This window comes from Nothobranchius furzeri, chromosome 18 (genome assembly GCF_043380555.1).
Source record: "Nothobranchius furzeri strain GRZ-AD chromosome 18, NfurGRZ-RIMD1, whole genome shotgun sequence".
Taxonomy (NCBI): Eukaryota; Metazoa; Chordata; class Actinopteri; order Cyprinodontiformes; family Nothobranchiidae; genus Nothobranchius; species Nothobranchius furzeri.
This window is the reverse complement of record NC_091758.1, coordinates 20380821-20393405: the sequence shown is the minus strand read 5'-3', so window position 1 is coordinate 20393405 and position 12585 is coordinate 20380821. Positions and strand designations below refer to the sequence as shown.

The window sequence follows — 12585 nt, the reverse complement described above, 5'->3', positions numbered from 1 at the left end:
ACCAGAAGCAGACACAGTCAGGTCAAGAACAGAAACTTTCCTCTCCCTTCTAGTTCAGCCAGATCACACCTAAAATGCTGCTAAGCATTCTGGGAAACAGGATGTATCCCCCCCCTCCCCCCCCCCAGCAAGTGCTACAATACAATTTTAATCAAACATTTTTTAGAATAATGCAGTAATCACTACAAGAACAACAAAGAAAAGTGAGTCAATCACTCCGTATGACATGTGTGTGTGTCAACAGGCCTGGGATGCAGCAGGTGCTCAGAATGAAATGAGTTGCCAACGTGGCACTTGTTTAGATGCTTTTGAAAGCCGGACCAAAAGAATGTGAGCGTCTCATTTGGCCACACTAAAGAGTCCTGCAGAGCAGAGTCCCTAAGGTGCTTAAGACGGCTGTTTGGTGTACATGGTCTCTTTTGCAAAGAAATAACTCTGCAACTCTGGGAGTTTGTTGTTGGTTCAGACTACAAGAAGGTTTCAAGGCCTCTTGGAAATTGGCGGGTAAATGAAATAAACTATGTACAGTAGAAATTAACACTGCATGTCCACAGATTTTAACACTGAATTTCAACTCTGCTGTATGAGCTGGTTTACTCTTCAAATAGTTGTAAATACTCTATAAAACAAGTTTACACTCCGATTTGAACACTCCATTTTTTACTGTGTATCAACACTTCATCCTACATTAAGCCAGAGGCAACCAAGGGACACCATGGACAGGTCTCCAGTCCATCACATGGACACAGAGAGAGAAACAATTATCCACACACTTTTACCTATACAATTTAGTCTCCTGTTAACCTGACAAGCATGTATTTGGTCTGTGGGAGGAAACCGGAGCCCCTGCAGAAATCCAGAAATAACGAGATTAAAAACAATAAATCTGAAATAAAATGTCCCTTTCACCTAAATTAAGACTCAAACAAACAATTAGAAAGTAAAAACATTTTTTCTTTATTTTCTTATATGTATCATATCTCATATTTAATTTTCTTCACGTGTTTTAAAAATTTTCTAAGTTCTTTACTAGTTATGCACTTGCATGCTACTTACACTAGGTGGCGCTGTCTACCAACAACGTGAACGCCTTGGACTGACAGCCATGATTCTGCAACACATGGATCTTTGCCTGTCATGATTTCCTTTTGCATGATAAGATATGAGTTTTAGTCATTATATGAATTCATTTTCAAGCTCATATATTTTTTGCAATTTAGACTATTTTACATTTATTATGCACATATGTGCAGGTTGTTCTCTATGGGAACACTGAGTTTAAATGGGTCACCTGAGACACCATTAGGGATCCTGCAGGGATACAAATGCAGCTCTGTTTACGTCTTCACTCAAGTTTGGTTCAAGTGAAAGGTGCATGAGTGAAGATGTTGCCAGGGGAAACGCATGCTGGAGGAAAGATAACATAAGATGATATCCATAAATGAAGAAAGTCGCTTTTGTTTCAAAGTAGCAACACGAGGAAGGAAGATTTAGTGTCAGATGTTGGTAGTTTTAATGGACATTAACTTGGGCTTTATATATGTGTGTGTGTGTGTGTGTGTGTGTGTATGTGTGTGTGTGTGTGTGTGTGTGTGTGTGTATGTGTGTCTTTTTTAAAAATTATTCCACCCAAAAAATTGAAATAATTTCCTGTTTAATTAAAATTATTTTGATTTATATGATTTAATTTAAAAAGAATTAAAGATATGTCATAGTAAATTTCCATCCATCCATGTTCGGCCACTTATCTGGGGTCGGTCACAGGGGGCAGCAGCCTGAGCAGAGGGGCCCTGACTGCCGCCTCCCTAGCCACTTGGGCCAGCTCCTCTGGGGGAATCCCAAGGCGTTCCCTGGCCCTCCAGCATGTCCTGGGTCTTCCTTTACGTCTTCTCCCAGTTGGACATGCCCAGAAAACCTCACCAGGGAGGCGTCCAGGAGGCATCAACTAGATGCCCGAGCCACCTCAGCTGGCTCCTCTCGATGCGGAGGAGCAGCACGTCTTCTTCCCTTCCCTTCCCTTCCCTTCCCTTCCCTTCCCTTCCCTTCCCTTCCCTTCCCTTCCATTCCCTTCCCTTCCCTTCCCTTCCCTTCCCTTCCCTTCCAGCGCTGGTGGAGCTGACTGCTGATTGCAATGGCTCTCCCTGTTTCCTTTCTATTCCTAGCATTTTAGCTTTCTTTCCTGTTTAGTTGAGTTTTAGCTGAATAATTGATCTTTTTCAATCAATATCCACTGAATGATGTGTGTCTGTGCTCGTGCTAGCACTATTTAGAGTTGGGAGTGATGAAGTGTTCCCTAGGGACAGACATGAAATCCCTACGAAGGTGCTGTGGAAGAGTTGCAGCGGCTACTGAGCTGGGAGGAAACTTCAGGAAAAAAAAGAGAAGATTCAGGCCTGTTCTCCCCTCGGTTATCATGGGAAATGTGATATCCCTTTCCAACAAGATGGACGAGTTGGCGACCCCCACGAGACATCAGCAGGAGTACAGAGAGAGCTGTGTCCTTCTGTTTACGGAGACCTAGCTCACGCTGCTATATCCCGGATTTCATTGTGCCATTACACAACTTTCATCTGTAAAAAAATGTTCAGTGAACATGTTTCTTACATGACTCTTGGAAGAAGGAGATGAACAGATAATCATATTGAAGGGTTGTTATATATAACCGAGTCTCCTCATGTTGAATATTTAATAAAAAACTTTTCTTTCCCCGTCTCTCTGAGCTTGGAGAGATCATTAGTTTCACAGCTTCTGGCCTCTTATTTTAGTAGGTCAACCACCAGCACATCTCGCCTGAGCAGGGAGTGTCACAGAGCCTTCCCAGCAGGAAGTGCGTCACGCTGATCTGTTTAATATCCTGACTGTATGAGTGGCTCATCATCAGAATCAGCCCAACTGGCTCCAGAGACGACCCACACCGTCTGAAAATGACCTTGGCACAATCTGAATAACTAGGACCGGCTGGGTGACCTTCTGAAGCAGAGTCCCTCAATGACTCGGTGTGAAAAACGGGTTTTGTGTTAACCAGCAGCAGTTTGGCTCTGAACACGGGTCTCCAGCAGAACCGTGACTGACTCTGACACTTCCTGTGAACCAGATTCACTTTGATCCTATCCCAGCGGTGCTTTCATTGGACAGGATGGTGTCGTGCCACGTCATTTGTCCGACAAGGCGGGCACCTGCCTCATCAATATTATATTGTCCTGTGGGGCTGTGATTTGGAGCATCATACATGCATGGTTTGGCCTAAGTGTTTTAACCTTGACTGTTGCTTCTTCCTGCGTGTTAATATTTGAACACTTTTTCGTGAGCAGACTAAATCCTGCAGCGTTACAATAACCTCGTGCATCATGAGTCACAGCAGTCACTGGCAGCTCAGAGGTTTCAAATTAGTCAATTAGAGCAACAGCAGAGCAAACAAACAAACCATAAATTAGTTTATTAAATGATTATTAAATTAACCTCCTTAAAATCCAGAGTGTCTCACGGTGATGCCTTCTTGCATCAAAATGTTTTATTCTGCTCAATTTAGACCTGTTATCATCACAAAGACTTTATATTGTTTACCTAATTTATTTTAATGATTCTGTTTCAGAAGGAAAGTCTAGGAGGACGTTAAAGAAAAAATAAAAGGAAAAATCTAATGTTCAAAGTTTAAGTGCTGAATGTGACAGATATTTTCTGTCCTTCCTCTACCAGGGTTCTGCAATCTGCGGCTAAGGGGCCACGCATGGCCCTTCTGCAGATAGTTTTGAGTAGTAATAACAGAAAAGAGAATTCAATGTTTTTCTCAACCACAATATAAAAGCTAGTTTTTCCTGACGCCCTGCACAGTTTTGTGCACAAGACAAAAGATGGTTGTTTTTGATCGAAACATAATAAAGGTCTGAGTAAATAATAAGTTGCAATTAAATACAAAAAGGGGCTGTATTTTATTTGTTTGTGCCGATAAATAAACATACAGAAAATACACAAAGGCTGACACAGTTTAGTGTTTACTTTAGCTAAAAAAATAAGATTTTTTTTCCATTTATGCTACATTTGTCTTATTTTTCTCTTAATATAAAATTGTCTTTAATTGTTCATTTATTACAATTCTTTTAAATCCTAATTCATGGTGTAGTTTTTATGGTAAATGGCCTGCATAGCGCCTTCTGAGGGTTCTACAACCCCCTCAAGGCGCTTCACAACACAGTCAGTCATTCACCCATTCACACGCTGGTGATGATGAGCTACAGTGTAGCCACAGCTGCCCTGGGGCGCACCACAATACACAGGCACCACCAGTCCCTCCACCAGCAGGCAAGGCGAGTTAAGTGTCTTGCCCAAGGACACAACAGCAGCATTCTTTGGTGTGGATCGAACCTTCAACCTTCACATTACTGGACAACCCACTCTACCTACTGAGCTACTTCTGTCCCACTTAATGAGTTGTTTGCTTCACATGAATTAATCTTTAAGTGCATCATTTTGTATAATCTATTTAACTTACATGGAGGAGGTGGGGCTTAAAGCCAATCAGCCAATAGGGGAGCAGTTGTTTTGTTTCAGCTTTGATATTTGTGTGAGGTCTATGTTCAGGCTCTTTAGATATATAGTCAATCAATCAATCAGCCTTTATTTGTATAGCACTTTCCACCATCCTCAAAGCACTGAACACAACACAAATAAAACATAGGAACAAGACAACAATAAAATTAGGATCAAAAAGAAAAAAATCAGTAATAGCAAACAAATATAAAAACTATTAAAATCAGTTAAAACCAGTCACCAAACAGATTAGGTGAAAGCCAGATGATAAAAATGAGTCTTCAAGCAACAAGTAACCAAAGATGGAGATAGCGTCATGTTAAGAGGTAAGTTGTTCCAGAGGGATGGTGCTAAAACAGTAAAAGCCCTATCCCCACATGTCCGAGACCTGGAGTGAGGAACAGTTTACAGGAAATGATCTGCAGAGCACAATGACCTTGAGGGTACATGTCTTTTTAACAGATTCCCAAGGTATGGAGGGGCACTGCCCTGAAAAAACTGGTAAACAAATAAAAGGAGTTCATACTGTGCCCCGTAGGAAAATGGAAGCCAGTGAAGCATTGCCAGCTCAGGACTAGCATTGTGAAGTGAAGATAACTCAGCTTTTATACATTTCAGAAAATACATCTTTTCATTATTTACATCAGGTGATAGTGGGGCACAAACGTATTTAGTCAGCTACCAGTTGTGCAAGTTTTCCCACTTAAAAAGATGAGAAAGGACTGCAATTTTCATCAAATGTATACCTCAACTAGAGGCTAAATGAAAAATAAAAATCCAGAAAATCACATTGTCTGGTTTTTAAAGAATTCATTTGCAAATAATGGTGGGAAAAATAAATCCGTTCTCCTACAATCAAGCTATATTTCTGTCTCTCACAGACCTGTAACGTCTTCTGTAAGAGGGTCCTCTGTCCTCCACTCGTTACCTGTATGGCCACTGTTGGAACTCATCATCACTGTAAAATACACCTGTCCTAAACCGCAGTCACACTCCTAACTCCACTATGGCCAAGACCAAAGAGCTGTCAAAGGACACCAGAAACAAAATTGTAAACCTGCCATATAAAAGCAGCTTGGTGTGAAGAAATCAACTGAGGGAGCAATTATTAGAAATTGGAAAACATACAAGACCACTGATAATCTCCCACGATCAGGGGCTCCACGCAAGATCTTACCTTGTGGGGTCAAAATGATCACAAGACTGGTGAGCTACAATTCCAGAACTACATGGGGGGACCTGGGGAATGACCTGCAGAGAGCTGAGACCAAAGTTACTAGGCTACTATCAGTAACACACTAGACTAGACACCATACGTGTCCCCCTGCTTAAGCCAGGACATGTGCAGTTCCATCTGAAGTTTGCTAGAGAGCATTTGGTGATCCAGAATAGGATTGAGGGAATGTCACATGGTCAGATGAAACCAAAATAAAACTTTTTTTAGGAGGAGAAAGAGTGCTGAGTTGCATCTAAAGAACCCCGTACCAACTGTAAAGCATGGGGGTGGAAACATCATGCTTTGGGGCTGCTTTTCTGAAAAGTGACCAGGACGGCTAATCCGTGTAAATGGAAAAATTTACGGGGCCATGTATCGTCAGATTTGGAGTGAAAACCTCCTTCTATCAGCATGGGCATTGGAGATGAAACATGGATGGTCAGCCCTAGGAAGTTTGCAGCCGCAAACGAAACGTAGCGGGAAAACAGGTAACAAAACTGCTCTGTGTTTTAAAAAAGAACTACAGCATGGAATTAGAAATACGACACAGCAAGAACACACCTAAGAAGTTTCTACAAGTGTTTGATAAATGAGGGCCTTAAAGTGGCCTAGCTAGTCTCCAGATCTCAACCCCATAGAAGTCTGTGGAGGGAGTTGAAAGTCCGTGTTGCCCAGTGGCAGCCCCAACATCACTGCTCTAGAGGAGATCTGCATGGAGGAATGGGCCAAAATACCAGCAGCAGTGTGTTAAAACCTTGTGAAGACTTACAGAAAACATTTGACCTCTGTCATTACCAGCAAAGAGTAAATAAAGTATTGAGACAGATTTTTGTTATTAACTAAATACTTTTTTTTCATCATAATTTGCAAAAAATATATATATATTTTAAAATGAGACTATGTGATTTTCTGGTTTTTTCTTCTCATTTATCTCTCCTAGTTGAAAATTACAGGTATAGCTCATCTTTTTAAGTGGAAGAACTTGCACATCATGAGGATGATTAAATACTTTTTTGCCCCACTTTGTCAAATCACTTGGGTTAATTATTTATAAAACATTTCTTTTAATTAATTCTATATGTTGAAATTTAACTTAATGTTAAAAATAATCATATTAAAGGACTCTGGTGTCTCAACTTTGTTTATTTGACATATTACCACCCCTCCGTGTGTTCCTGATGTTAGTTTTATACAAAGTCTATCTACCTTTAATCAAAATAAACGTTACAAATGGCAAGTCAAGACTATACAGCCACAAATGTTTCACAATGAAAAACATGAAACACAAAAACATCCTATTTATTCCAATTACACAAGTGTCTATCCTGTAGTTTAAAGTCTAGCCGATATTTATCTGCCAGTGGTAACAGAAGTCATTTATCTTATTATATAACTCAGAAAGGCTGTTAAAGTCCTAATACATAGAAAACAGATACACAGCCAGACACTTAAACAAAGCAAAACACTTCTCTCTTATATTAGATATCATGAGTGCCAACATTTTGAAACAGAATTCATACATTTACCAAACAAATAGGCGACATAATTTAGCTTATTCAGTAATCTACAGTTCAGAAATAGGATGGGAAAGTATAAAAAATACAAAATCTAAACATGTTAACTTGCATTTCAAGATTACACAAGTGAGATAAATGTACAAAAGAAACTTTTCATATGAAAAAATGGCACTTAAACCTTGTTCCCTGCTACATTCATGTTACAGTCTGTATTATTTTAAATATATAATTCAAAACAAAAAACTGCTGGTGATGAAAACACTCTTGAAAATGTATGAACAGTTTGCAAACCATGCAAACCATGTTTTAGGTTGGATTTGAATGAATAAAGGGAAGCTTTTTTATGAATGAATGAATGAATGAACAGTGAACAAACAAATAAAAAATACAAATAAATAAATAATTTTCATGAAAGAACATAAACAGTAAATTTGTAATATCACTGATCAAATTGAATATACAAGACAAACAAAGTCCTTTGCATTTTGACCACATGGGTCTTGGTCTGAATATAATCATTTTGTGCACCTCGTGCTAAAAAAACAAATACAAACAAAATAAAAAAAAAATACAAACAATTAAAACAAACAAAAAGAAGGTTGTGCAAATATCCTTGTAGCATATTTAGCTTTTTATACTTGAATCAAATTTTGTTGAAAAGCCTGATTAGTCACCTTTACTGTGAGGTAGAACAAGTTAGGATCATGCATCTGTGGAACAAGCAACAGGACACCTACTCAACAAGGTATGCTATTCCCTCTGCAATAATACCCATGTTTTTAGTTGCTTGATAGATTGAATGACTGAAACGTCCCATAGTAATCGTAAAAAACAACAACTGTTTTTTTTTACCGGCAGGGCTCTCAGTAGCATGTAGAAGATCCATATGCAGCCATGACAGCTTGGTTCCTCCTCGTCTTGCTGGTCACATGTTGCTTTGGAATGGCATCTTATAGGAGTTATTCACGGTCAACCAGAAATCCTTACACGTTGTTCCTCATTGTCACAGCAACTGATCAATATTTATTGCCACATTAGTAAAAAAAAAAAAAAAAAAAAGATAAACATTTCTGTGCTAAATGTATCTAAAAAAGATTTGAATGAAAGTAATGGAGATATGAAAACATTCTCTTAGTAAAAAACATTGCTACATGTTTTTGTAGCAGTTCCTCATGACGTGCTCCCCTCCAACCCTGTCCATACATACGTAAGGATGAACACTAGTTTGATGTGTCCCATAGGTTTGTGGACTACCAGTAAGAAGTCATGAGGTTGGTAATTTGATTATCATCAACTATGAAGCCAAAAGTGATCTTATTTAGACGAGATGGAGAGTGGTTGTTGAGCCTCCCTGAATGAATCACATATTTTCTTATCATTTACAGGTTTTAGAGTAAATATGTGCCTTCAGCTTAAGGTGTGCAGCTGTGAAATTAGTCGGTCTAGCCTTTATTCTCACTCTCACCTTGGTTTAAAGGTGTCACATAGCAACTGTGACAGCATGATGATGTGATGATGACAAAAGTCTAACAACACAACTGCTTTACACTTTAATTGTGGTACTGCCAGATTTTAATGTTGCATTAAAAACTGTAATGGTCTCCCGCTCTATTTCCTGCCTCATCTGCCACTATCACAACAGAAATCTCTTGTTTGACCCACAATGTATCCTGGGATAGGGTGGGCCTCAAAGGGTACACCAGAACCATCCTTTAAAATCAGGAAAAGGAGGATGCATTTGTGGGCTGCATGTGGAGGAGCCTTCAAATTTGTACATCCTTCATCACATCACTGTGGCTTGCTCAGCTTTAAAAGGTTGCCTTTGAAGGATGCAGCTCCTGTCAGTGGTCCCTGAACAGCCAGGTGGTCCATGAGGGTTACCACAGGTGAAACTCGAAAAATATGAAAACGGTGCAAGAGTTCATTTATTTCAGTAAAGCTAAAAGGTGAAACTAATATATGAGATAGACTCATTCCATGCAAAGCCCAATTATTCAAGCCTTGATTTGTTTTAACTGTGATGATTATGGCTTACAGCTAATTTAACCCCACATTCAAAATCTCAGACAATTAGAATATTGTGAAAATGTTCATCGAGAGGAGCCAATTGAGGTGATATCTGGTTAGGATGCCCCCTGGACGCCTCCCTGGTGAGGCACGTCCAACCAGGAGAAGACCTGAAGGACGACCCACGCTGGAGGGAGTATGTCTCACCGCTGGCCAGGGAAGGGGGAAGTCTGGGCCTCCCTGCTTAGGCTGCTGCCCCCGCCACCCAAACCTGGATAAGTGGCTGAAAATGGATGAATGGATGAAAATGTTCAATATTCTAGACTCAAAGTGTCTCACTCTAATCAGCTAATAAATCCAAAACACCTGCAAAAGGTTCCTGAGCCTTTGGATGGTCTCTCAGTCTAAGACGAATTACTGAAATAAATTTACTTTTGCACTATATTAAAATTTTTGAGGTAAACTTGAACCAAATAGATACATCACATATTAGGAAACCCAATCCCTGGCCAATGTTCAATGCCAGTGATGCTACTGATTCTTGTGTAGCTTGCAAAGATCCATGCCAGGACCCCTCACTCACTCCCTCAATCACCCAGTGTCAAAGATTGAGAGGAAGGGTGCACCCTAAAGGTCAACAGTCCATCATAAGAGCCCAGAGACTCACAGTCTCTTCTAGGGTCAACACAGAACATCAAATTCATCAAATGTGTTTTATTTTGCACTGGAAGAGCAGAGGACCCATTAAACTGAGGCAGAGTTACGTGCCCGTCCCATAACTAGAGGGTGGCAGGTTTGCACCCGCTCAGTCTCTCACAGTTGTTGAACCTTGGGAATAACACCCACCCTCCTTGTCTGTTGAGGAAGGTCGGAGGGACCGGTGGTGCCCAGTATGTATGGTAGCTTCATTGTGGCTAATCACTGCCCGTGTGTGAATATGTGTGTGTATGCATGAATGACTGTTGTGTTGTAAAGCACCTTGGGGGATTCAAACCAGCGACCTTTTAGTTATCATAATTTAAAACGACTTCAGAGATCTTTCTGTTTGCAGGTAAGACAATGATCACTCAGACGAGCTCCACAGGACCCCAGCTCTTCCTTTAAGGCACTTCCCCCCCAGTCTCCATGGTTACATCCATAATCTTCATACACAGTCTGTTCTTTCTCCTTGCATTATGCTGAGCTCTTCATTTTCAGTTAATAAACACCTAATTCTACATAAACACAATTACAATAATTTCCCCCAAAACAGTGTTGGACAGAGGACACAATATGCAACACAAAACTTAATCAGTAACTTTTCTCATTAGATTATTTGCTTTATAACAACAAAATCTACTTTTTTCTAAAACCTTATGTCAGAAATATACAGCAGAATGTTTTCCTAATGCAAATATATACATAAATACTTTAAAAGCTTGGAACTTACATTGTTTTTAGCCAGTATCAAGTAAACGCTGATAAATAACTCGTTAGATAACAGTGACTTATCTCATTGAAGTCATTATGGAGCTGAACAAATTTAACCAGAAACATTTTGGTTCTTTCGTCACAGAGTTGAGGAGCTTTGCTTGAAGTCAGTGAAGATGACGGAGGAATACGTGACATCTGGAGGTGTGCACAAAATGGATTCAGACACAGGAGAGTTTGGAAAAAGGCTCGCTGAAGGACCGCAGTCACGGAAAGGAGAGGGAGGCATCAGAGCAACAGAGTCTTCCATCACTAGTTTGGCCTCTACCAGGTCCTCCTCCTCCTGAATCTGGGTGTTGTTGTACATGTATCCTCGGAGAAGACCAAACTGCTCCTCATCATCCTCCTCTAATGGAGACACAAGCTCATCATCAAACGGGTCAAGGTGGACAGGCAAGATGGGTTTCTGCTGGATGAGGTGAGCCTGGTGGTACACTGGCATGCCACCGCTCACAACCTGAGGCATGCTGATCACATCACTGAGCTCAGGGAGGTTGGGTTTTCTCAGCACCACCTTCTCCTGGTGGCGCTCCACAACATCACGTTGACAGATAATGCTGTGTGGTTGTAGAGGCTCAGGGGAATAGAGCTCCACCTCCTCGCTCTCGCCTTTTATCAGCTCGCGAGCGGGTGTTTGCCCGTGGGCCATCATCGGGGGAGAGGCAGGGGAGCTGTAAGCGACTGGATCGCTTTCATCCTCCTCAGCTACATTGTACAAAGTCTTAGTGCTGAGGTCTGAGAACTCCCGGGAAGTATTTTGGTAGGTATTAGTTAAGGGTTTGATGACAGCCATCTGATTGGAACCTGCTTCCTGTCTCTTCACATGCACTGAAAGTCTGTGCCACATGTGATCCCCTTTGGGAGGATGTCTTGCACCTGGTTCAGACCATGACACAGACTTTCCATTAGAACTATGAACAAAATAAAGATGGCTGTTACTGCGCAGGAACCCAGAAAGATGAAGACAAATCAAAAATATGTGTTATTGTGTTTGCTTCCTATTAAAATACAGCTTCAGGGTATCACCAGGTTTAGAGACAGAACTTCACTTTTTCATTTCTACAGTTTTACCTATCTTAATAACACCTTAACAATGAAAACAAGGGTGGACCCAGTGTTCCATTTTATGGTGGAATCTCTTTTGGGTTTTTTAACATTTGAAGATTAAATTAGCATAATTTTACAATGTGGTAAAAATACAGATTATTCTTTTCATTAAAGTAATAATAGATAGTTTTTTTAAACCTAAAGCTATAGCTTTAACGTTGATTTCAGTGATTGTTGGGTTAGAAACTTGACCAGTTTCTTATGTGACACCACTCTGAAGCCCTCTGCTGACCAAAAACCACACCAGATAGTTTTATGGAGAAGGTGAGAAGGGTGTCATTGCAGACCCGGAGACCGCAGATTCAGGCCAACTGCAGAGTCAGGCCAACTGCAGAGTCAGGCCGACTGCAGATTCAGGCTTCTACTGTTTTTGAGACAGGACCATCCCCTGGTTTCATAGCAACCCCAGATGGATCAGGAGCGGAGAGTCTCAGTAGTGAACATGGAGCACAGTATTTATTTAACTGTTTGTTTAATGAAACCAGAGTATGTTTTCTAGGCCCATAAACATCTGTCATTTAAAGGTCGCTGTTTCAAAATGGGTAGAAGCCTGAATCTGCAGTCGGCCTGAATCCGCAGTCTCCAGGTCTGTAGCTATTTACTACTGAAGTGGGTGTTCAGGGGGCACTCTTAATTTGTTTTACGGCTGTTAGCTGTAATGCTAGCGGGTGGTATTTTTAATTCAACGATTGTCAAATTTGCTTTTTCTGTTGGAATCATGGCGGAGCCTGGAAGTAAAAG

At 40.6% G+C, this 12585-nt stretch overlaps 1 protein-coding gene across 5 annotated transcripts in view; it reads right to left on the bottom strand.

The window, feature by feature from the left end:
* Positions 1-4594: 4594 nt before the first annotated feature.
* The window catches only part of grm1b (glutamate receptor, metabotropic 1b), a 28720-nt gene continuing 20729 nt past the window's right edge, over positions 4595-12585 (bottom strand). For 4 of the 5 annotated variants that reach the window (XM_015969512.3, XM_015969513.3, XM_015969514.3 and 1 more), the window contains one exon: positions 4595-11648. In XM_015969512.3, coding sequence (XP_015824998.3) covers positions 10817-11648 — 832 coding nt within the window. In that variant the 3' untranslated portion in view covers positions 4595-10816. The remainder of the gene's footprint in view (positions 11649-12585) is intronic. The other variant, XM_015969515.3, reaches the window with a different exon arrangement.